The sequence below is a fragment of the Sycon ciliatum genome, chromosome 5 (assembly GCF_964019385.1).
Source record: "Sycon ciliatum chromosome 5, ocSycCili1.1, whole genome shotgun sequence".
Taxonomy (NCBI): Eukaryota; Metazoa; Porifera; class Calcarea; order Leucosolenida; family Sycettidae; genus Sycon; species Sycon ciliatum.
The window spans coordinates 1,252,085-1,274,389 of NC_088647.1; the positions used below are offsets into that span (position 1 = coordinate 1,252,085).

Sequence of the window (22,305 nt, forward strand, 5' to 3'; positions counted from 1 at the left end):
GTGATTTCCGACACACTGCCTGATGACACACTGCCTGATGTTGACTTATCCTAACTGTGACAGGTGTTTCACTACCTGGTCAATTCCCCTGGTCGGCGTCATGATGTCATCACGTATGCCAGTGTTCACACCGTGGCTTACAACCTGGAGGATCTAGACTTTGTATCCGAACAGAAACAACAACAACAACAACAACAACAACAACAACTTCAGCAGCAGCAGCAGTCGCAGCAGTCGCAGGCACAACAAGAGCAGCAGCAACAGCAAGAGCAACTGCAGCAGCAGCAGCCAAGGTCCCTCAAGAAACAAGAACGCAAATTCCCTGCTACAGTCCTTGAAGTAATTATCTGTAGCCCACACGTTAAGGTGAGACTGGGCATTTCACACGTCAAGGTGAGCCTGGGCATTTCGCTCTATTTCAGCACTGCCTTGTGAACATTATGGATTACAGGTGCGTAACCTCCAGGGATGTCAATGTCCCTGTGGTTAGCACCATTATGGCTATTGCTGCTGTTGATGCTACTGTTGTAATCGTAAGTCTAACATTACTTCTCCATCACTGCATCAGCTCAACCGCCACCACTGGACTGCCTTTTTACACTCTTTTTATTGACGAATAACCATCTATCTATGTGCTGGACTACATCAGTGTGGCCGCTTTGGACTGTGTTCCTCTCCTTCGGTTTCTCCCTCTTCTTTGTCTGTTTGTGTGTGTGTATGTGTGTCTTTCTATCTGTCTCTCTGTCTCTCTGTGTGTCTCTGTGTGTGTGTGTGTGTGTGTGTGTGTGTGTGTGTGTATGCTCACTCTCTCTCTCTCACTCTCTCTCTCTCCCCCTTTCTCTCTCCCCTTCCTCTCTCACTCTCAATCTCCTCTCTCTCTCAATCTCCTCTCTCTCTCTCTCTCTGTCTCTCTCTCTCTCTCCTCTTCCTGGCCATGTCCATGTGTAGGCATGGCAGCTGTTGGACACAACACCGATACAGCAGTTGGTAGACCTGAAGTGGATGCAGTATGGTTTCATTGGTTTCTCCGTACTGCTCATGTACAACCTTCTGTATATGGTGGTGCTGAGCCTGGTTGTGTTCTACAGGCCAGTCAGGCTATCCGCATGCCATGGCTATGATGCAGCCAATACAAGTACATACAACGCAACCGCAAGATACTGCATGCCGCTCATGAAACGCACTGTGCCGGTGAGTTGATGCACTAGATGATGATGTGGGCGCGTGAGAAGATGAAGTGTGTGATTTTTCAAACAAATGATTTTGAAAATCATTCAGCTCGAGATGATGATGACCCGTACGTCTCTTGTGGCTACATACAGGCTGTGCTGCTTTCAAGTGAGTGTGTAGTATACTATAGAGAAGGTGCCTGCTTGCAGTACTGCATCTTAGTTCCTACGGGACAGTGGTAACCGCTCATTTCCTTCCTCCTGCCACTTAGGGATTATGGTATCTACATTTTGTAATCCAAGCTACAACCAGTGTGTTTTGAGACTGCTTCTCTTTTTAGTAGTGGATTTACGACTAACGCGCTGTGCTGGTTCTTGGCACAACAAACTAACTACTTTGAAGTAACTACTTTGAAGTAACTACTTTGAAGTACAGTCAACTTTGCGTATAACGACACTAGGCGGGGGGCATCAGAAAAATGTCCTTATTCGCGAAGTGTGCTTATACCCAAAGTCTCATTACCGTATTTCCCCGATTATAGGTCGCATCTTTTTAAACTAAAAATCAAGGGTGAAAAAGGGGGTGTGACTTACAATCGAGCATGACTTACAATCGAGCATGACTTACAATCGAGCATGACTTACAATCGAGCATGACTTACAATCGAGCATGACTTACAATCGAGCATGACTTACAATCGAGCATGACTTACAATCGAGCATGACTTACAATCGAGCATGACTTACAATCGAGCATGACTTACTACTGAACTCAATATATCAAAACAATATTGCTCAAACCTGGAAATGGGGGTGCGACTTATAATCGAGTGCGACCTTTAATCAGGGAAATACGGTATATGTATTACAGTTACATGGGACTTTGCTCTGGGCATGGAAATCCTGTCGTTATTCGCGAATTGTCGTTTTATCCGCAGTCGTTATTCGTGAATTGTCGTTTTATCCGCAGTCGTTATTAGCCAAGGTGACTGTAGCTACTGTAGCATGCTGATCACCACCACCAACCTTTGCATACTATAAACGAGAGAGCTTGGAAGCTCAGGGCCCTACGCTATGCTTTTTTGCCTTGATGACCTAGACAAAAAAAGGATAGGGATGTTATAAATTCTTATAAAATTCTCCTTCTTTTTTAAAGACATAACCTGGGATTCGAACCCGCACTATCGCCCTGCATGCATCCCCCGATACACTTCGCATACATACTAATTCTTCCAAGTTGCTTCACGTTATGATCTTGCATTTGAAAGCCCTATTTGAATATGCATTGTGGCCAGCCGTCTTTGATGGTACGGTACGGGACAGGTACGGTCGAGGGTAATACGACACCGTCTACCGCCTTGATGACCTATGCAAAAAAGCATAGGGATGTTATAAATTTTTCAATTCTCCTATTTTTTCAGGCATGACCTGAGATTCGAACCCGCACTATCGCCCTACATGCATTCCCCCATACACTTCGCATTCATACTCATTCTTCCAAGTTGCTTCACGTTATGATCTTGCATTTGAAAGCCCTATTTGAATATTGCGGCCAGCTGTATGTGGCCGGCTGTGTTTGGTACGGTACGGTACGGGACAGATACAGGATAGCGCCAGGCATGACACAAACAAACAAACGAATACCAAACGAGAGAGCTTGGAAGCTCAGGGCCCTACGCTATGCTTTTATGCTTTTTTGCCTAGCTCATCGTACATGTTATAAGAACTGATGGAATTGTCTTTTTCCGTTGATTGGCCACATCATTGTATTGCAAAAACGTTTCAATCGGTTTGAATATTATGAGTTAGGCAAAAGTATTTGCAGAATTTATTGCGGATTGTTGTTTCTCTAATAATCATCTACTTTTGTTTTGCTCCTTCTTTAATTTTTATCTCCTTATATTGTAAATCAACAAATTTTGGCCGATGAGAAATAGAAACCTCTCGATTAGAGAGGTTAAGATGCACGTTATTTCCGACGTGACGCGCAGTTTCACGTCAAATTTGAAATCGATCGGTATTTTTGCTCTCACATGCATCCATTGCTCAATCATGCATCATTTGCCTATATGACAAACGTTGGCCTGCGATTTACTTTGGCCGGTTGGTACCAAGCGGCGAAATCAGCGAAATTAAATCGCCAGCGAACATTAGTTGATTTTAATACAGGAATCGGATTTTCTGGCCTTTTTGTAGTAATACATGTACATTGACCTGTTGAGCCAATGACGACGCCGAATGCATGGTTGCCTGTGGAGCACATTACATAACTTTACAGTCTCCTAAAATACGTATCCTGTCCGACGGCAAAAGAGGCTGCAGATTTAGTTTTTCTGCGCGTCGACGGGATGTCTGCGACGCGAAAGTTCAGCTCGCGTTATTTGGCTCGCACGTCGCAAAAAATCAACGCGAGTGACCTGCTGCTCACGTCGAAATTTGGACATTACATAACTTTACAGTCTCCTATATAAATACGTATCCTGTTCGACGGCAAAAGAGGCTGCAGATTTAGTTTTTCTGCGCGTCGACGGGATGTCTGTCCTGACGTTTACTGGGACCGGCGCTGACTCTGCCGATCACGGGCGTTCTGGACTCGACGGGATGTCTGTCCTGACGTTTCCTGGGACCGGCTTAGACTCTGCCGATCACGGGCGTTCTGGACTCAACGGGATGTCTGTCCTGACGTTGCCTGGTACCGCCGGACTCTACCGATCACGGGCGTTCTGGAGTCGACGGGATCACTCTTCCGACGTTTCCTGTGACCGGCACTGAATCGCTCGTTCACGCTTATTTTGGAGACGACGGGATCTCTCTTCAAAAGTATTTGCAGAATTTATTGCGGATTGTTGTTTCTCTAATAATCATCTACTTTTGTTTTGCTCCTTCTTTAATTTTTATCTCCTTATATTGTAAATCAACAAATTTTGGCCGATGAGAAATAGAAACCTCTCGATTAGAGAGGTTAAGATGCACGTTATTTCCGACGTGACGCGCAGTTTCACGTCAAATTTGAAATCGATCGGTATTTTTGCTCTCACATGCATCCATTGCTCAATCATGCATCATTTGCCTATATGACAAACGTTGGCCTGCGATTTACTTTGGCCGGTTGGTACCAAGCGGCGAAATCAGCGAAATTAAATCGCCAGCGAACATTAGTTGATTTTAATACAGGAATCGGATTTTCTGGCCTTTTTGTAGTAATACATGTACATTGACCTGTTGAGCCAATGACGACGCCGAATGCATGGTTGCCTGTGGAGCACATTACATAACTTTACAGTCTCCTAAAATACGTATCCTGTCCGACGGCAAAAGAGGCTGCAGATTTAGTTTTTCTGCGCGTCGACGGGATGTCTGCGACGCGAAAGTTCAGCTCGCGTTATTTGGCTCGCACGTCGCAAAAAATCAACGCGAGTGACCTGCTGCTCACGTCGAAATTTGGACATTACATAACTTTACAGTCTCCTATATAAATACGTATCCTGTTCGACGGCAAAAGAGGCTGCAGATTTAGTTTTTCTGCGCGTCGACGGGATGTCTGTCCTGACGTTTACTGGGACCGGCGCTGACTCTGCCGATCACGGGCGTTCTGGACTCGACGGGATGTCTGTCCTGACGTTTCCTGGGACCGGCTTAGACTCTGCCGATCACGGGCGTTCTGGACTCAACGGGATGTCTGTCCTGACGTTGCCTGGTACCGCCGGACTCTACCGATCACGGGCGTTCTGGAGTCGACGGGATCACTCTTCCGACGTTTCCTGTGACCGGCACTGAATCGCTCGTTCACGCTTATTTTGGAGACGACGGGATCTCTCTTCCAAAGTATGTTTATGCTGACGCATCCTATCACCTAATCGGCGTCTATTCTAATTTAATTTCCTCCTCGTCTCCCTATTTCTTTCCAAATCCCACTCCACATCAGGGAGTCGTATGCATAATACGACGAATATTGGTACGGTACGGGACAGATACAGGAGCCCACAAATATTGTGGACAGCTGTTATGTACAATCCTGTAGAGCCTTTGTAGTCACAGATACGGGACAGATACGGGACAGATACGGGATAGCGCCAGGCGTGACACAAACAAACAAACAAACAAACACACAAACAAATACCAAATTAAAGCTGTGTGGACCCTGGCTAGCGCCAGACGTTACTGAAGTAACGTCTTCTGCATAGCTACGGGAATTAAAGCTGTGTGGACTCTGGCTAGCGCCAGACGTTACTGAAGTAACGTCTTCTGCATAGCTACGGGAATTGATAATGATGATGGATGCATGTAACCTTGTCATGGATCATTAACTAAACAAAGGAATTTAGAATTTTCTTGGTTGATCTGGTCCCATATGATCTGCCAATTTCCCTAGCTCATTTTGTGGGGAACCTGACGCAGACCGATGCCTATGAATCAGGCGACTACTTTGAAGCGCCATGTCTGCCATCACTGCCATCACTGCCATGTCTGCCATCACTGCCATCACTGCCATCACTCTTTAGAACAAGTTCTTCTTACAGTGTCTTTTTCCTTTCTTTTCCCGCTTGTCTGTAGATTGCCGCGGCATACACGTCCACAGAGGACTACCTACGGGCAGTAGGAGAAGTCTTTGTCCTGGCCAACACATTCCTGCAGCTGGCTTTTGAGGTATCCATACTTTGAAATTTTGAAAACATCCAATTTTTGTACCGTCAAACTGGACCAGTTTTGATCAGGCCTGTATCAATTGTGCCCTATTTCTATCACAGTGGTGTTCTCTCGTCCTTACGAGTTTTTTTGTGCCGTTGTCCATCCCGTGATTCTGTACCTGCAGATCCGTGACTTTGTACGCCTAGGCTCGCAGGCCCTGTCCTATGGCTGGATATGCAGAGGAATCTGGTTCACAGCGTTCAAGTACGTGTCTCGGTACACTGCAGGAATACTGTACCCGGAGGGTATTTCCCTTGGTCACATGACTTCTTACATCATATAATTATTGATTTGTGTGAATGGTGAAACTCACATGTACTATATAAGGGAGCATCACGCATGTTTGCAGAAACCCACGAAACGAACAAGTTCGTTTCGGGGGAAACACCGTCGTTCCCTCAAAACAAAAACACATTCACAAAAACAATGTGCATGGTGAAACTCACATGTACTATATAAGGGAGCATCACGCATGTTTGCAGAAACCCACGAAACGAACAAGTTCGTTTCGGGGGAAACACCGTCGTTCCCTCAAAACAAAAACACATTCACAAAAACAATGTGCATGGTGAAACTCACATGTACTATATAAGGGAGCATCACGCATGTTTGCAGAAACCCACGAAACGAACAAGTTCGTTTCGGGGGAAACACCGTCGTCCCCTCAAAACAAAAACACATTCACAAAAACCATTAAGCGAGACAGGCTTCAATACAAGACGCTAAAAGTTATGCATGTGTGTGTGTGTGTGTGTGTGTGTGTGTGTGTGTGTGCGTGCACGTGTGTGTGTGAGTGTGTGCGTGTGCGCCTGCGTGTGTGCATGTGTGGGCGTGCGTGTGTGTGTGCGTGCGTGTGAGTGCGTGTGTGTGTGTGTGTCCCATATGGTGCAGTGGTATATGCAGCGATTTCCAATCGATAGGTTGCGGGTTCGATTCCCGACGATAATGGTCACACATGTCTTTCTTCTCTTTCTCAGACTCTTCCTGACTTTTCTTTCATTCTCCTGGGTGGTTACCAACAGCCAGTGCATGCCGGAGTATGTGGTGTGATGTGTGTGCGTAAAAAAAGGAAAAAAACCAAAAAGTAGGGATTCACTGGCCAGAAAAGCCACTTCATAGCTGTGTGGTGTAGACCAGGCTGAGTAGTGGCGGTCAATTCTTCGGCCTTGCAAGCTGTTGAATGGTGCAATCCCAGCACAAGCTGCTATGGCTTTGCTGTAGCATCGCTATCATCGCCTCTGGCGATGGGCGTCAAAAGGTCCAAAAAGGTGCGTGTGTGTGTGTGTGTGTGTGTGTGTGTGTGTGTGTGTTTGTGTTTGTCTGGGTACAGGTGGATGTACCTTCTTCTGATTCTGGTGGCAGCTGTCCTGCGAGTGATTGGATCGGACTACGAGGATGTGGTGTTGTCTTGGATCGTGCTAATGGCCTGGTTATACACACTCACCTATGGGAGATGCTTCAAACCACTGGGACATTATCTGCTCTCCCTGGAAGAGGTATGTGCATTGCAACACATGTACAGCTGGACTTGTGGTGGTGATAGAGCAAATGTGGACACTTTACACAGGGTTATGGACATTGTATGGTGGTCCCGACTGATTGCTGAGTTTGGGTACAGGTAAAAGCATGGCCAATACAGGTCTGAATTTCTTTGCCATTGTGTCTTGTTCACCATGGACTGCGCAAGAGTGCCATTGGCAAAAGTGCAGAAAGGTGATCGAACCCCAAAGCAGCTGTGGGTGCAGAGACGGTTTGCTTAGCGCAATTGCAATTTACAAGGGTTCATTGGAAATCCTTGTTGATGTCCGTACTTCTGCCTCAAAGAGTGTACCACCGTGGCACACATGACAATGACTAAACACCTCAGTTGTAGATTAGGAGATAGCTTGGTACTTCCTCAAAACTGACCACTCTTTTCTCCGTGGTTTGACATCCGTTCGGCATTCTCTTCTCTCTGTTTGTGCCCGGCAGATATTCTTCAAGGATATTCCGCGGTTTTGTATCATTTTCATGAAGACCTTGATTGGATTCAGTCTTGGTGAGTCGGGCCTGTGCATATCTGTTATGATAGGCGCTGTAGCGATCAAGCCACTTGCCTGTGGTTTTTCAAGATGGCAAGCTGCTTGCCTGCTATAGCCATTTGATACGCTGGGGTACTGTCTGCGACCCCAGCCTTTCTTTCTTGTCTGTACTGAAATACATATTCGTAAGGGTGTGCAGACATGTTTGGATTAAAGGCCGCAGAGCACATTTCTGTCCTGCCTATCAGAGACACCAGTGTGCCGTATTCACCGGGAAATTACTGTGTCCGAGGCTTCTAGGCACTGTTCACTACAATTATAGTGATTACCGTACTCGTGCGATTAGTGCCCCTGGGCCACTATTTGTTTTAATGCCCATCCCAAAAAGGGCACTATTAAAGGGAGGGCACTATTAAAGGGAGGGCACTATTAAAGGGAGGGCACTATTCAAGAGAGGGCACTATTCAAGAGAGGGCACTATTAAAGGGAGGGCACTATTCAAGGGAGGGCACTATTCAAGAGAGGGTACTATTCAAGAGAGGGCACTATTCAAGAGAGGGCACTATTCAAGGGAGGGCACTATTCAAGGGAGGGCACTATTCAAGGGACGGCACTATTAAAGGGAGGGCACTATTCAAGAGAGGGCACTATTTCTCAAGGCTGGTACATTTGTGTCATCCAGCATAAAAGCAAAGAAGGCAAAGAAAAACAGAGCCTAAATTGTATTGTAAACTATCACGACTCAACAGAATGGGCAACAAGAACTGCGATTTTGTTCCTGAAACCACCAGTTCAGTGACATGGACAAGCATATTAGCAAAAGAACACCTGAAACTTGCACAAATGCTAGGATACAAGCCCGAGGGAGGGGGGGGGGGGGGCGGGGCTATTCAAGTGAGGGCTTCATTTTTTCACTGGCTCTTAGAGACTGGGGCACTATTCGAGATTGCGGTATTTAATAGAGGAGCATATGTTTGGGGTGGGGCAGGCTGCAGGGTTCAAAATAACTGTCGAGTATTGACTTTCCGACCTAGACAAAACATCAAACCATATCGATTTTGGTTTCATCTGCTGCAGTTTTTGCAGCCCGGCCTGAGTGCTTACATCTTTAGCTGTGTGGCACTTAGCTGGATTGAATCTAAATGTGGGACATACATGGGCAAGTATTACTATCACCAGTACCTACTCAATTGGTAATGAAAGCGCATATTAATTGGCATGTTTAAAAACTGTTTTAGCGTATTTGTATCTGTGCTCTGAGCTGCTATCTTTACACACATTGTTTTATCATACCCATATCCGTGCACTCTGTTCTGCGTTTGCACACAGTGTTTTACATCCTGTTTCAGGAAGCAGCTCCGTCCAGTCCGCTCAAGTTCTCCGGATTCTGGCGCGCGATGCTCACGTTGTTCCGCATGTCCCTGGGCCTCACCGACGTGTCCACTGCCGAAATACGGCAAACCAAAGTGGCCGGTTGGATCGCTGTCTACATGATCTTATTTCTGATCATCTCGTATCTTCTGCTGATCAACTTCCTCATCGCTACCATGCAGCATAGGCAAGATAAACTATTGGAGAATGCCGACGTCAACTGGAAAACTCTGGTAGGTCTACACAGCAAAAAGGAAAATGGAGAAGGACGAAGAGTTCACAAGTTTGCAAACAACGGATAATGTGTATGGTTCTGATCTTTTTTTTTTAGACTGTTCAACATTTTCTTCAGACTTCGTAACTCACACTTCCTGTGAATCCACACAGGCGGGTGGGACGCAGCCCTCACTGTACCCACACACTTCACGTACACTCTAGCACGCGGGGAGCCCCAAGTCATAAAATCTTCTTTTCTTTCCCTCAAACTAGTAAAGGTTCTGATCTTGTTTTCATTTTACTTCAAGGTAAACTCAGGCTCTTAATCCGAGTCTTATCTACACAACGTGTGGTGATATTACACTGCCATGCTACCATGGCAACCACGCAACAAAACAGCTTCTTCTGGTATGTCGTATTATAGGGGTGAACAGAAAGCGGCTTTAATTGCCGGTTATATAACCGTTTAGAAACGACCGGTTGACCGTTTTGCACAGTGGCTACTAGTTCATGTGTTCACTCTCCACCGTACATACTTCAAAGTACTATACCTAGCAGCCATTGAGCTACGTTCTTTTCAGGGCAGGAGCTGTCCTGCCATGCTCCCTGTGAAATTTCGCCACCTTTTCATTGGGCAGATCTGCCCGTTTGGTTTGCGAATTAAAATAAACACAACAACCACAAACAAATCGAATTTCGATTTTCCCCTCCGCCTGCATGCTCTCAGAATTGCATCATTGCGGCCTTGCTTTTCGGCAAAAGCCACCCCTGTCATGTAAATTGGTCCTAAGAGAGAACGTCCATGTGCAGTCAGGCAGCTAAGATGCCTCCAAGACCACACGACTATGCAATGGCCGTCTCGGCATGCCCTTTTCGTGCCTCAAAAGCATTCCGATCAAATGTGTGAATACAAAAGCATTGGTTTACAATAGTGTTTAAACCGAACACGGATTCTTCGAACGAATAATCTATATTCTATCATACACATGATGGCATTTTTCAACACTTTCTCAGCACTTTTTAAGTAGTTAAAAAAAATTTTTTTTGCTGATTAATATCGGATTTTGTTATGTGGAGGTGCAAAACCGGTTAACCTATACCGCCAAGATAAAAAGAGTACATAACCCCCCAGAGTGTGCAACGCCTGATCCAGCTCTGCATAGGGTCTTGGTCGAAAGTGGTCAAAGACCGAAAATCACATTCACTGCATCCATGTTTCCCTCGTATGGAAAGAACAGAAGTATTACTATATACCGATAGGAGATTAAAACTTGGAGGAGAGGAGATTGAGAAGAAATACTATGAGCAGATCTACGCCGTGCAAATATCAGCAGGGTCAGCACTGAGCATAGACCTATTTTTTTTTTTTCGATTTCTGATAATTCCTACGACTATTCGATTATTCGTTCACCCCACGAATATTCTAAATTATTCGATTTTTCGATTATTCGTTTCAACACTAGTTTACAACATGCATGTATCACCAGATCATGTTGATATCATTCTGTTATACGCTCGGATGTCTCTTATCCGGACACCTTGGGACCCGGCACTGCCCGTATCTCAGATTTGCCCGTATCTCCGGATAAGTCATCTACCATGACGTATCATATCATTTTTTGAAGAAGTTTATTTGGCACATATTGCACATATTCAGGATACAAAAAGAATCCATTGATAACAATGTGTGGATTACACAGGCTGGCAGTGACAAATAAGCACTTGCGCATATGAAAAAAGCTCAAACCTCCCAAATTCGAAGCATTTTTGCCATAGGAACTCAAGCTGAAGGTGCCCGGTAGAGAGAAGGTGCCCGTATCTGAGGCGTCCAGATAAGAGACGTTTGAGTGTACCTGTATGCTTTGTATATGTATAGCTTGTAGTACGTGATGTAATGTTACGCCTCTCACGTTCCCTCTACCACCCTGGTATAATCAGCCATGGAGGTGGCCTGGCAGAAGCGAAACTTCTCTAAGCTGCATGGTTGTGTTCTCAACACAATCGTAAGCCGATGGTAACGCGGATGTGCAAACTTTACTTACGTTACGTTCCCTCAGGTGACAGCCAGTCTAATTTTCATTGAGCGTCGTCTCTCCTGGATGTTGCCGGCCAAAATGATGAAGATTGGTCGCCATGGCGAGGAGCTGGGCTTGGGTGCCAACAAACGGTATGCAGACTGATCAAAGTGTCGTGACATGCTTCATGCATACGATGTCCATGCACCACCACCCCCCCCCCCCCTTCCCACACATACACACATGGACACGCATGCGTGCAGGCACACGTGCACACACACACACACACACACACACGTGCACACACACACACACACACACACACACCAACGTCTTTACAAGCACACACTGTGGATATCACTCAGCCCTACGATACCCCTTGTTTGAGGTATTGTAATGCATCAGTCTAATGCATGGATCACGTAGGCTAAATGTTATTGTATCACATTGCCTTATCGGCTTGCTCTTGACTCTTTACGCTGCAGGTTTCTGTGCATTTCGCAGAAAGCATCAAATGGCCATGGTACCAACCAGGGCTGTCGGTTTACTCCGCATCGCCCACCTTGCTGAGTGTGGACAAATCATCGCCGAATGGAGATGGTTGGAAGACGTGTGATGTCCCATAAATGGATAGCATGTATGTCGTGCACCATACGTGTAAGACATGCAGTGCAGATCATCAACGCTGATGATAACTGATCATTTTAAACGTCTCTTTAATAGTTGTGTAGTGAGAGCACTAAAAAAGTTGATTTGCCTACAAGTACCGTGATTATACTCTATACACTATACATGTACTATGTCGGGCTTGAGATTCCACATGAGCACAGGTTTTTTTCTTCTTCTGATCATACTCTGGATATGAACTTTGACCTATTCAATGTGACTTCAATCAAAGAATTACTTGAATCATCCAAATTTGCATAAAGAGCAGAGATGGAGGGGGGGGGGGGGGAGGGGAGGGGAGGGAGGGTACACATGACACTTCTATATGTACATGTATGGGTGTACAGTGTACACCCATACATGTACACTGTACAGGGTACATGATTGTACAGACACACTGTACACCGTACACTGTACACTCACACATATACATAGAGTCATGATATACATGCAGTATCTCTATTATCCGAACCTTGAAATAATTGAAATAATTGCGGGCACCTCGGTCTACGGAGCACCTGTGGTACTCTTTTGCCAATGTTGTGGAAACAGTGACATCAGATACATATACCAGATCAGTGACATCAGATATACATATACCAGATCAGTGACATCAGATACATATGCCAGATCAGTGGCATCAGATACATATACCAGATCAGTGACATCAGATACATATACCAGATCAGTGACATCAGATACATATACCAGATCAGTGACATCAGATACATATACCAGATCAGTGACATCAGATACATATACCAGATCAGTGACATCAGATATACATATACCAGATCAGTGACATCAGATATACATATACCAGATCAGTGACATCAGATACATATGCCAGATCAGTGGCATCAGATACATATACCAGATCAGTGACATCAGATACATATACCAGATCAGTGACATCAGATACATATACCAGATCAGTGACATCAGATACATATACCAGATCAGTGACATCAGATACATATACCAGATCAGTGACATCAGATATACATATACCAGATCAGTGACATCAGATATACATATACCAGATCAGTGACATCAGATACATATACCAGATCAGTGACATCAGATACATATACCAGATCAGTGACATCAGATACATATACCAGATCAGTGACATCAGATATACATATACCAGATCAGTGACATCAGATATACATATACCAGATCAGTGACATCAGATACATATACCAGATCAGTGACATCAGATACATATACCAGATCAGTGACATCAGATACATATACCAGATCAGTGACATCAGATACATATACCAGATCAGTGACATCAGATACATATACCAGATCAGTGACATCAGATACATATACCAGATCAGTGACATCAGATACATATACCAGATCAGTGACATCAGATACATATACCAGATCAGTGACATCAGATACATATACCAGATCAGTGACATCAGATACATATACCAGATCAGTGACATCAGATACATATACCAGATCAGTGACATCAGATACATATACCAGATCAGTGACATCAGATACATATACCAGATCAGTGACATCAGATACATAATATACCAGATCAGTGACATCAGATACATATACCAGATCGCCAGCGCTTCTCCATCAACACGTACATGTACATGTACAGGTAGTCTACATGTGCGTGCTTCCCAGTTAGGGGCATCTCCAAGTTATGGGCAATGCCCAGTTCCGGGACCACCCTGATACGGGAGATATGAGTGAACATGACAACAATGCATAGAATTGACTACATGTGCATGTGCTATGTAGGATACTCTTTGTTAGTTACTTGATCCAAAGATTTATCACATGACGTGTTACATTGTTGTACGGTATGTCTAGAGTTCCGCCTTTCTACTTTCTACAGAGTGTCTGAGTACAGAGTTCAGTGCTAGCTGTATGGCCAGTGGGGAGAAAGCCTTCAAAGGTTGTGTGAGTTTCACTCTTCAGAATCTTCACTTGTAATTTAATCAAATCAGTGAGTGCCACACTGCACTCCCTGGCTCACTGTTCAAGACAATGTTGCCACATTGGAATGCATTGAATGCCAGGATTGTGTGATGGCACATTCTCCAGCTGGTCTCATACAAAAGGCACAATCCATAGGACCATACTATGACCAGTGACTGTGTGGCACCGAGCAGCACCTCTCAACTACATTGAGCCACAAGCCTCAACTACACCTGTATGTATTATTGTGGTGTTTGCATGCCCAGTCCGGCACTTATCTTCGGGTACTACTACTGACACAGTGTGCATGTTGATCCTGGTACACTAATACTCAAGTAATACTAGTACAGTAGTAGTAGGTCAGGAATCCTATCCAATGCCTTGGAGTGGGTATGAAGAATGTCAGCATGAGTTTTTCTTTGCATTCTTTTCATTCTGACAGGCACTGTTCCTTACCACAACCCATTTTCCCCACTCTCATTTTTTAGAACACACTTTCAAAATGGCGTTGTCCACTTAGTCTTTCAGGAATCCTTCCGCTTATGCTATAGAATGGTTCTTCTTGTGGAGATACATTACCATGATTACAATTGTACATGACTGTACATGTATGACTGTATTGTAGGTGTCGGGGGGGGGGGGGATATCACCTTGATCACACATATGCCGACACTACACTACAGACAGTCTACACCTCATAACCATGATAACCCGATAACTGTACACCTGCTACATGTATACACTGGAGTGAAGATTGTTTGCGACGCCGTTTCAGTAGTGTTTCAGTCTGTTTCAGCCGTTTCAGTCGTGTTATCAGAGCTAAAAATAGGCTGAGCTACTAGTACAGTAGATATTGGTTATAAAGTGCCCTTCTGATTTTTCACATTTATCACTATAACCGGTATATCACTACAGGCGATTTTCAACTGCGCGCGTCATACATACACATTATACACGTGTGGGTACTCGATCGCGCTAATGTAGCGTACTGAATATTTCTGATACATGATGCATGCTGCTGCACCTTCTCCAGTCTAGAGCGGAGAACTTCTTGGCTGCTAAGGCATCATCCAGGAAGCATCAGACCAGAATACACTATGAAAACATACATGTGGCTCCAAGTCGAGACATCAATGCCTCACACTCGTGTGTTGCTTTCATTATAGACGATATTTTTTCTGTACAAAGTCAAAGAGGTGTTTTGTGATTCTGTATCCTTATAGCCGAGTTATCGCTATATCTGATATATTGGTTATAATGATATTTGACTGGCTTTTTCTGGTTTTGCTTTTGTATCAATATAGCCGGTTTATTACTATGTCGATGACTTTATAACCGATATCTACTGTACTTGTACTTGTAAGGCTAGGCTACATGTACATGTACTTGTAGGGCTAGGCTGAGGGAGGTAAAATCCGCTTTTGTGTGTGATGATATTTGGATGAACAGTTATTTGGCAAGGAGGTGTGCCACATAATCATGATAAATCATCGTTATCGACAAAGGTAAACACCTGGGAGCTGACGTCTGTAGTGTAGTTGAACTCCGTGACCCTAAAAGTGGGACGAGCTTTCCCTAAACTGCTAAATATGTGTCTGCTAGCTCGGCTCTGCCTGATAACATGAGTTATTTTCATTCATAGGTAGATCTACTGTGTTGGTATGTCCACCTGCTGCGCTTGTGATGGTTGCTCGGAGCCTCCATACCTAGTACTTAGTAGATCTCCTGTAGCAGTGGTACCCATCTAGCCTTCTAGGTGAGCTAACCAGGTTCCAATAACTGAATAAGGCAAATAATTGCCTAAATCAAGGAGATAATTCCAGGCACAGCGGCATTTGCGGCATTTGCGTGTACGTGTGGTTATGGCCAGTTCAGTATCACAAGTAGTTAGTTCGTAACGCGTCACTGACACTGCACTGGCGATCTAAACCTGCTGCAACCAACCCTGGCCTGTGATACCGTAGCCGTAGGCTGTAAGTGTAGGGATAAAATGACAGCGGTTGGAACATACTTACTTGGAAGTCGCCGACAATTACGTAACATGATCACTGTACTCAGCGCCTCACACAATCCAAATGAATTGCGTCGTTGCGTCTACATCAGTCATCATGCCCCGGCCATGGTGTAGAAACACTGACTCAGTGACTGTTGCCGCCGTTGGACATGATAATATCAATACAGTGATTATTGGTTTGTAGAGCCAAAGCCTGAGCAAATGCGAAAACGGCTAAGCCGGAAAAAGCAAAGCCGAATGTTGACGAGGCCTCGAGGAGGAGGACGATGGGACTTCCTGCAGTAGCCAGACAGCAGTGCCCTTTGTCAAGTTTGTGTCTAGCTGTAACCTGTTGCATGCAGAGGCCTTATGCCAAACGCCAAAGACGTAATTAAAAAAAGTCGTTATGGCATGCGCATATCCATGCATGCATATCATGGCAGCTCTAGCGTGAGACTTCTGCTGCACTCGATCACAAAAATGAATCCACGAAGCGCCCACGGCCCCAGTACGGCTGCGGGCTGTAGATCTAGGCACATGCACAGGGCCTAGGGATGGCCCCAAGCCCAGGCCGCCTACTGTATTCCAGCTTCCTGTGTTTTGCCTTTTGCCACCACTGCCAGTGCCACTGGCACCAGCGCTAGTAGTACTACTACTGTACTAGTACTAGTAGTAGTAGCGCCGCACATGCCGCACACCCATTGTCCCAAACAATGACTACACTACAGTGGTCAGTAGTAGATCTGCACTGCGTGTACAGACTTGTGTACTATTAATTAAAAAGTCTTGTACTTGTGTGTCACTCAGCGTACCTGTGACTGTGCACGTGTCACCAGAGTGTGTGTCTTGATGTCTATCTAATGTCTTTAGTAATGATGAGTAGCTAGCTGCACCGCGTGCCCCACATAACACTTATACAGTGCCACAGAGTCAGCGGATATCCGAGATGGAATGGGGCATTTCGGGAACTGCTCTCACTTGACTTTATCAGGTGGAGGCTTCAGTTTGTTGTGGATTTCATTTCGATCATCCCTTTCTCAGTTTTAGTTCCAGCGCAGTAGCGTAGATACGAGTCTGCGACACAGGAATGTTACGAACACAGAAAGCTGTTTACGTGTCCAGTGCAACAGCGTTGTTTGTCTGGCCTTCCCTAGCGTAGGTCTACTTCGCAGCGAAATCAACCCGCTAAACCGTTTGCTGAACCGTTTAGTCATTTTATTTCAGGGTCCATTTCCTGTGGACTGCTGCTACCGTCTGGCCGTCTTCTAGTATTTGGACACGCTAGAATGGAGGACACTGCACAGAGCGCTGCTACGCCTAGCGTGCATCATGTCGTCGACGATGTTGCTTCACGTTCATCGCCGCACGCTAGAAATGAGAGTCGAGGGGGTAGACTAGCGCGTCGTTCCTCTTCTCTGGGAATTGCGACCAGCAATGCAGTGGAGTTGGTCGTTACTGACCCGAATGTCGACGAGAACACGTTGAAAATCCTGGGAAACATGGCTATTGACGAGGAGCGTCGATCGGAAATGCGCAGATCCTTTACGAGTGGAAAGCGTGGAAAGCGCAACTCTGGATCGGGCACCAACACTCCTCCGATCGCTACGTCCACGCCGCGTCGTAGCTCAATGGGATCGATCGACTTGCACTATTCCAGGGACAGACTTGGTCATAGCTGCAGTCTGACATCGTCCATAACGCCGCGTGCGCATGGCGTGGCAGCAGCTGAGTCCGAGGAGGCAACACACGAGTTTAGTGGCTATGATGTACAACCTAGTCCTGTTGGCTCTTGTAACAGTACGGAAGCTCTGGGCGGTGAAAACAGCAGCACCCGCGTCAGTACTGCATGTAATGGTGTAGAGGAGAAGGTAGCTGATACAAATGGCCTGCCCCTACTGCCACTGGTAGCAGCGCATGTCAAAGACTCAGTGGATGGTAAACGACAGCACACGGCTGCTGCATCGCCACAGGGCAGTGATGGTACAAGTGCAAGCACACGACGGGTGCGGCTGCAACGCAAAGTAGAGCTCCTGCGACAGGCCAGTCTCCATGCGGCCGGTACTGACATGGCAGACAAGTATGGCGAGAGCTCTCCGATTAGCCCCATACCTGAAGTCAGTGTTGAATCAATGTCACCCTCGCCGTCTTCACTACCTGCAGATCCGACGCCAGCCGAACAAGCAGTATCTGATCATGAGCAGCTAGAAGAGTCACTGCCAACTGGGCCACCAGAACCACCACCGCTACCACCAAACCTCCTGGACCTTGGTCTGGACGAGGGAAAGCCGCTGAAAGCCGAGTCGTTACCACGTCGTAAAACAATTGCCGTGGTCGACGAGGATATGGTTGAGCTGGACGAAGCGCTGGATGTGATCCGCGAACAAGAGCAAGACATCACCATTCTGCATTATCAGCTGGAAGACATGAAAGACAAGTTTGAGGAATTGGAAATGGAACACTATGAAAATGAACAGCTGTTGCGACAAGCGCGGGACAAGACCGGTCGCTTGCAATATGATGTGGAGCAGAAGAGCAAGGAGTTAGAGAGTTATGCACGTGTTGGCAAGTACTTAGAAGACCTACTCCAGGCGTATGATGTCAGTGTGCCGAAGAACGCGGTTCTGTGTGATGAAGTTGAGCGACAGAAACATCTAGAAGTGGCGCGCCGCAAGCTCCACGAGTCGGTAGAGAAGCAGTTAACCGAAGAAAACAAGATTGCTAGCGATAGAGGACCATCCTCAAACGTTACAGATGGACGAATAACACAAAGTTCCATGATGTCTCTCTCGACATCTCTACTGAGCCGAGTGAGGACGCCGGAGTGGCTCAGCCGACAGCGATCTCCATCGCCGAAGACGTCGATAAGTCTCTCGCGGGAATCATCCGTGGACCCACCGGATTACCGCGAGTCACTGACGCCGCTCAGAGGTCAGTCACCCGCCACGTCACTCTCATCCGCAACCAACCGCCACATCAGACTAGTGAGACACTCGTCAGTCGACCTGCCATTAGCTAGATCTCTCAACTCTACGCCATCAGCACTGGTGGCATCTCCGCTTCAGCTGGCGGCAGACGCAATGAATGATTCCAACCGCGACAACCAATCTGCCAAATCAGTATCAAGCAGAAGTGATACACCCGATGCACAGTCTGACGCAGTATCGAAGGTTAGTTATGTAGAACATGACCATGACTATGTAGTCGTATCAGCTGCAACTACTCCTGATCGTGTCTCTCCCAGTATGACGTCGTTAGTGGATCATGATCATGATTACATCACCAGTGGCGAATCAACGCCGTCCGGTTTTCACACATCCGTTGCTGGGGACGAGACAGATGGTGTCGGTGCCCGTACCGCAGCACAGGAATGCACTCAGTATGAAACAAACAGTGCGCACCGGGCAAGCTCTCGAGATACCGTGTCTCCAGTGCAGATGCATGCTCAACCTCCACACCCTCCAGTTTCCCAAACAGCAGGCAGCATCGTGGCAGATACAGAGTCAGCACAGACTGGCTCCCAATCGGTACCCAGTGCAGAGATTCGTGTTGCAGATCAGCCGTCTGCCGTATCAGGCCGGCATGCCAAGTTGGCCAGGACGGGCCCTCAGCTCATACAGCAGTCACGCACACCACCCGTTGCCAGCGAGTATAGCAGCAGTGTCAGCAGTGATGTCAGTAGTGACGGGAACAGTTCAGGGAGTGAGGACGCAGTCATGGTGCTTGCTAGTGGTGGGTCCAGCAGGCATCACATGCAGTCCAACGGTGTTGTCACCAACACGTCACACTCCAGCCTTTCCTCCGCCAACATAGCTCTTTCTCAGCCAGCAGCCTCTGCTTCGACCATCTCTCATGGTAAAATCTCTGCAGGTAACATCTCTACAGGCAGCATCTCTGCAGGTAACATCTCTACAGGCAGCATCTCTGCAGGCAACATCTCTACAGGCAGCATCTCTGCAGGTAACATCTCTACAGGTAATATTGCTGTGGCAAGGTCAGCGGTATCAGCTACTGCCAACTCCGGAGCGAATGTCACTCCATTTCCTGCCGATCCAAATTGGTCAATGCCGGGAGCATTGCGAACTGGCAAAGAGCGACCTCTGCCACCACGTCGCAATGAGTCCATTCCTCAGAACGTTGTGACAACGGCACCTGGACAAGCTAGGTCAGCTGCAGTGCCAGCCTCCGTACTGACTCGGCACGAGTACACGGCTGCCATGGCAATGCTGCAGAGTAATCAGAATACGGTGGCGGCGGGAAATGATAACTCCAGGCAGTCAAGACTCCATGTATCCGATTTGCCAACATCAAACCATCAATCGTCCGGCGTAACTCTCGTTGATCAACCCTACGCTCAGAGTAACGTCACCATGCTGCACCGCACGAGTATGTACTCGGATTCGCGAGCGTCCATGGCACACACCCTGCCCCAGCCTCAGGCTGTGCAAGCTGCAGCACGCCATCGACCACTTCACGCTGTAGTGAGCCAGCCAGTGGTCGGTAGCAGCCATCATGGCCACACGCCAAGCATTGATGACCAGTCTCCGGGTGATGCACATAAGTCACCGTACGCACGCCGGCGAATCTCCATGGACAGTTTACAGCCCCTGGAAGAAGTCCCTAGTCCCGCTACACAGCCCCGTTTCAGTGTCAGATCAGTAGCCAGTGAACGGCAGTCTGCAGCAATCGTCAATCAGAATTCTTCTGCCGCTCCTGCGGCCAAAGTTGAAACGCAAGTATAGACATCACTATAGCTTAATCCACAGATTGCAGCAGTGCAAAGTTGCTGATGTTTGACTTTATTTGATTCTAGCAACATGCTTCGCTGTGCTATTTTCTTATCCATATCACATCAATGTTGCATGAAACCTACACAGAGACCACAGCAGACCATTACTAGTAACCAACTTATCATATACCGACTCTACTATCACAACCCTTTCTTTACAGAGATTATTACAGCATTCACTCTACTCGTACGCATGCCCCCTCTCCCCTCAAGTGCATGCGCGCTTGTGTACATGCTCCTGTGGACGTGTGCTGAGTACTCGGACACCGGTCACTGAGGGCTGATGCAGAGCTCTACCTCGTACCCGGTGACCACGTGGCTTGAAATGTGTCACTGCCATTGGTCCGCGGTCTTTGTCGCACACAGTGACTGCACAGCGCAGACCAGACGTAATGTACTACTTGTGTCTGTGGCGTTCTTGTCCGAACAATACTGAGTTGTATTCTTCTATGGCTATCGAACACTGAGCTTGTTTGGTTGTTTTGGCGTATACCAGTACATGTATTTCAGATGATATAGCCCAGCGCAACTTTGATCTATTCTATGTCTAGTAGGCTGCTTTGATAACTTATTTCTGTTCACCAGTAACTGTTGTTTTTGAATTTCCAGTTCTAAATGTGCTATTACTATGGCAACGTGTATCGGTGAGTGTTGGTTGTTTGTGCTGTTACTATGGCAATGTGTATTAGTGTTGGTTGTTTGTGCTGTTACTATGGCAATGTGTATTAGTGTTGGTTGTTGTTTGTGCTGTTACTATGGCAATGTGTATTAGTGTTGGTTGTTGTTTGTGAACGGTTACTTCCTTGACGTGTTTCCACAATCCTGATCGTCGGTGACCTGTTTTCAGTGCATTGAGCCTTGAATCTCATTTGGCACTCCAGGGGGTGTGGTTTTTGTGTTTCTGTGTCCGGCTAGTAATGGGGTCGTGTTCCGTGACATGCTTGTGTATGCATGTCTCCGTGCGTTCCATGGCGCTCCGATAGCTAATACATATTACTGAGTACAGCTTGGGCTGCCGTTGCTCGTAACATGTCTTCTAGTCCGAATGTTCTTTTGGCCAGCATTTAACTTTCAAGGCCCTGGGTGGATGGTGTATGTCGTTAGTACGCCTTGTGCACTTTGCATGAATGATGTGAGTGCTCTTTGCTCGGTTCCTAAAACAATTTTTTAACCATAATTTGTCGACTCTGTGTAAATACAGTTGCTCGTGAGAGGGCAGAGGATGAGAAACTTCGACACTTCCATACTCGGATGATTGTAGTGTTAGTGGCACCTTTGTCCCATACGTCTAAGCGCAGAGCCTTGCAATTAGCATGAAGTTGCAATGCATGCAGGATTTGTGTTTTTGAGGCATCCCGCAAACGCCACTGCGGATGTGTACCTCTTTGGGTACAATATTTTTTTAAAGTTCGAGGGAGTTGGA

General features: G+C 46.4%; 2 protein-coding genes across 3 annotated transcripts in view; both read left to right on the forward strand.

Annotated features, from left to right (window-relative positions):
- Positions 1–12,393, forward strand: part of LOC135817115 (transient receptor potential cation channel subfamily V member 5-like) — a 19,292-nt gene extending 6,899 nt beyond the window's left edge. The window contains exons 7-15 of one of the 2 annotated variants that reach the window (XM_065330236.1): positions 64–393; positions 949–1,191; positions 5,724–5,816; positions 5,983–6,062; positions 7,189–7,354; positions 7,830–7,896; positions 9,209–9,483; positions 11,524–11,633; positions 11,967–12,393. In XM_065330236.1, coding sequence (XP_065186308.1) covers positions 64–393; positions 949–1,191; positions 5,724–5,816; positions 5,983–6,062; positions 7,189–7,354; positions 7,830–7,896; positions 9,209–9,483; positions 11,524–11,633; positions 11,967–12,051 — 1,449 coding nt within the window. In that variant the 3' untranslated portion in view covers positions 12,052–12,393. The remainder of the gene's footprint in view (positions 1–63; positions 394–948; positions 1,192–5,723; positions 5,817–5,982; positions 6,063–7,188; positions 7,355–7,829; positions 7,897–9,208; positions 9,484–11,523; positions 11,634–11,966) is intronic. The other variant, XM_065330237.1, reaches the window with a different exon arrangement.
- Positions 12,394–17,071: 4,678 nt separating this feature from the next.
- Positions 17,072–21,523, forward strand: LOC135817117 (mucin-4-like). Its single transcript, XM_065330238.1, has 2 exons — positions 17,072–19,963; positions 19,994–21,523. Exons 1-2 carry the CDS (start codon positions 17,383–17,385, stop codon positions 20,833–20,835), a joined length of 3,423 nt encoding a protein of 1,140 aa, XP_065186310.1. The 5' UTR covers positions 17,072–17,382; the 3' UTR covers positions 20,836–21,523.
- The last annotated feature ends 782 nt before the right edge of the window (positions 21,524–22,305 follow it).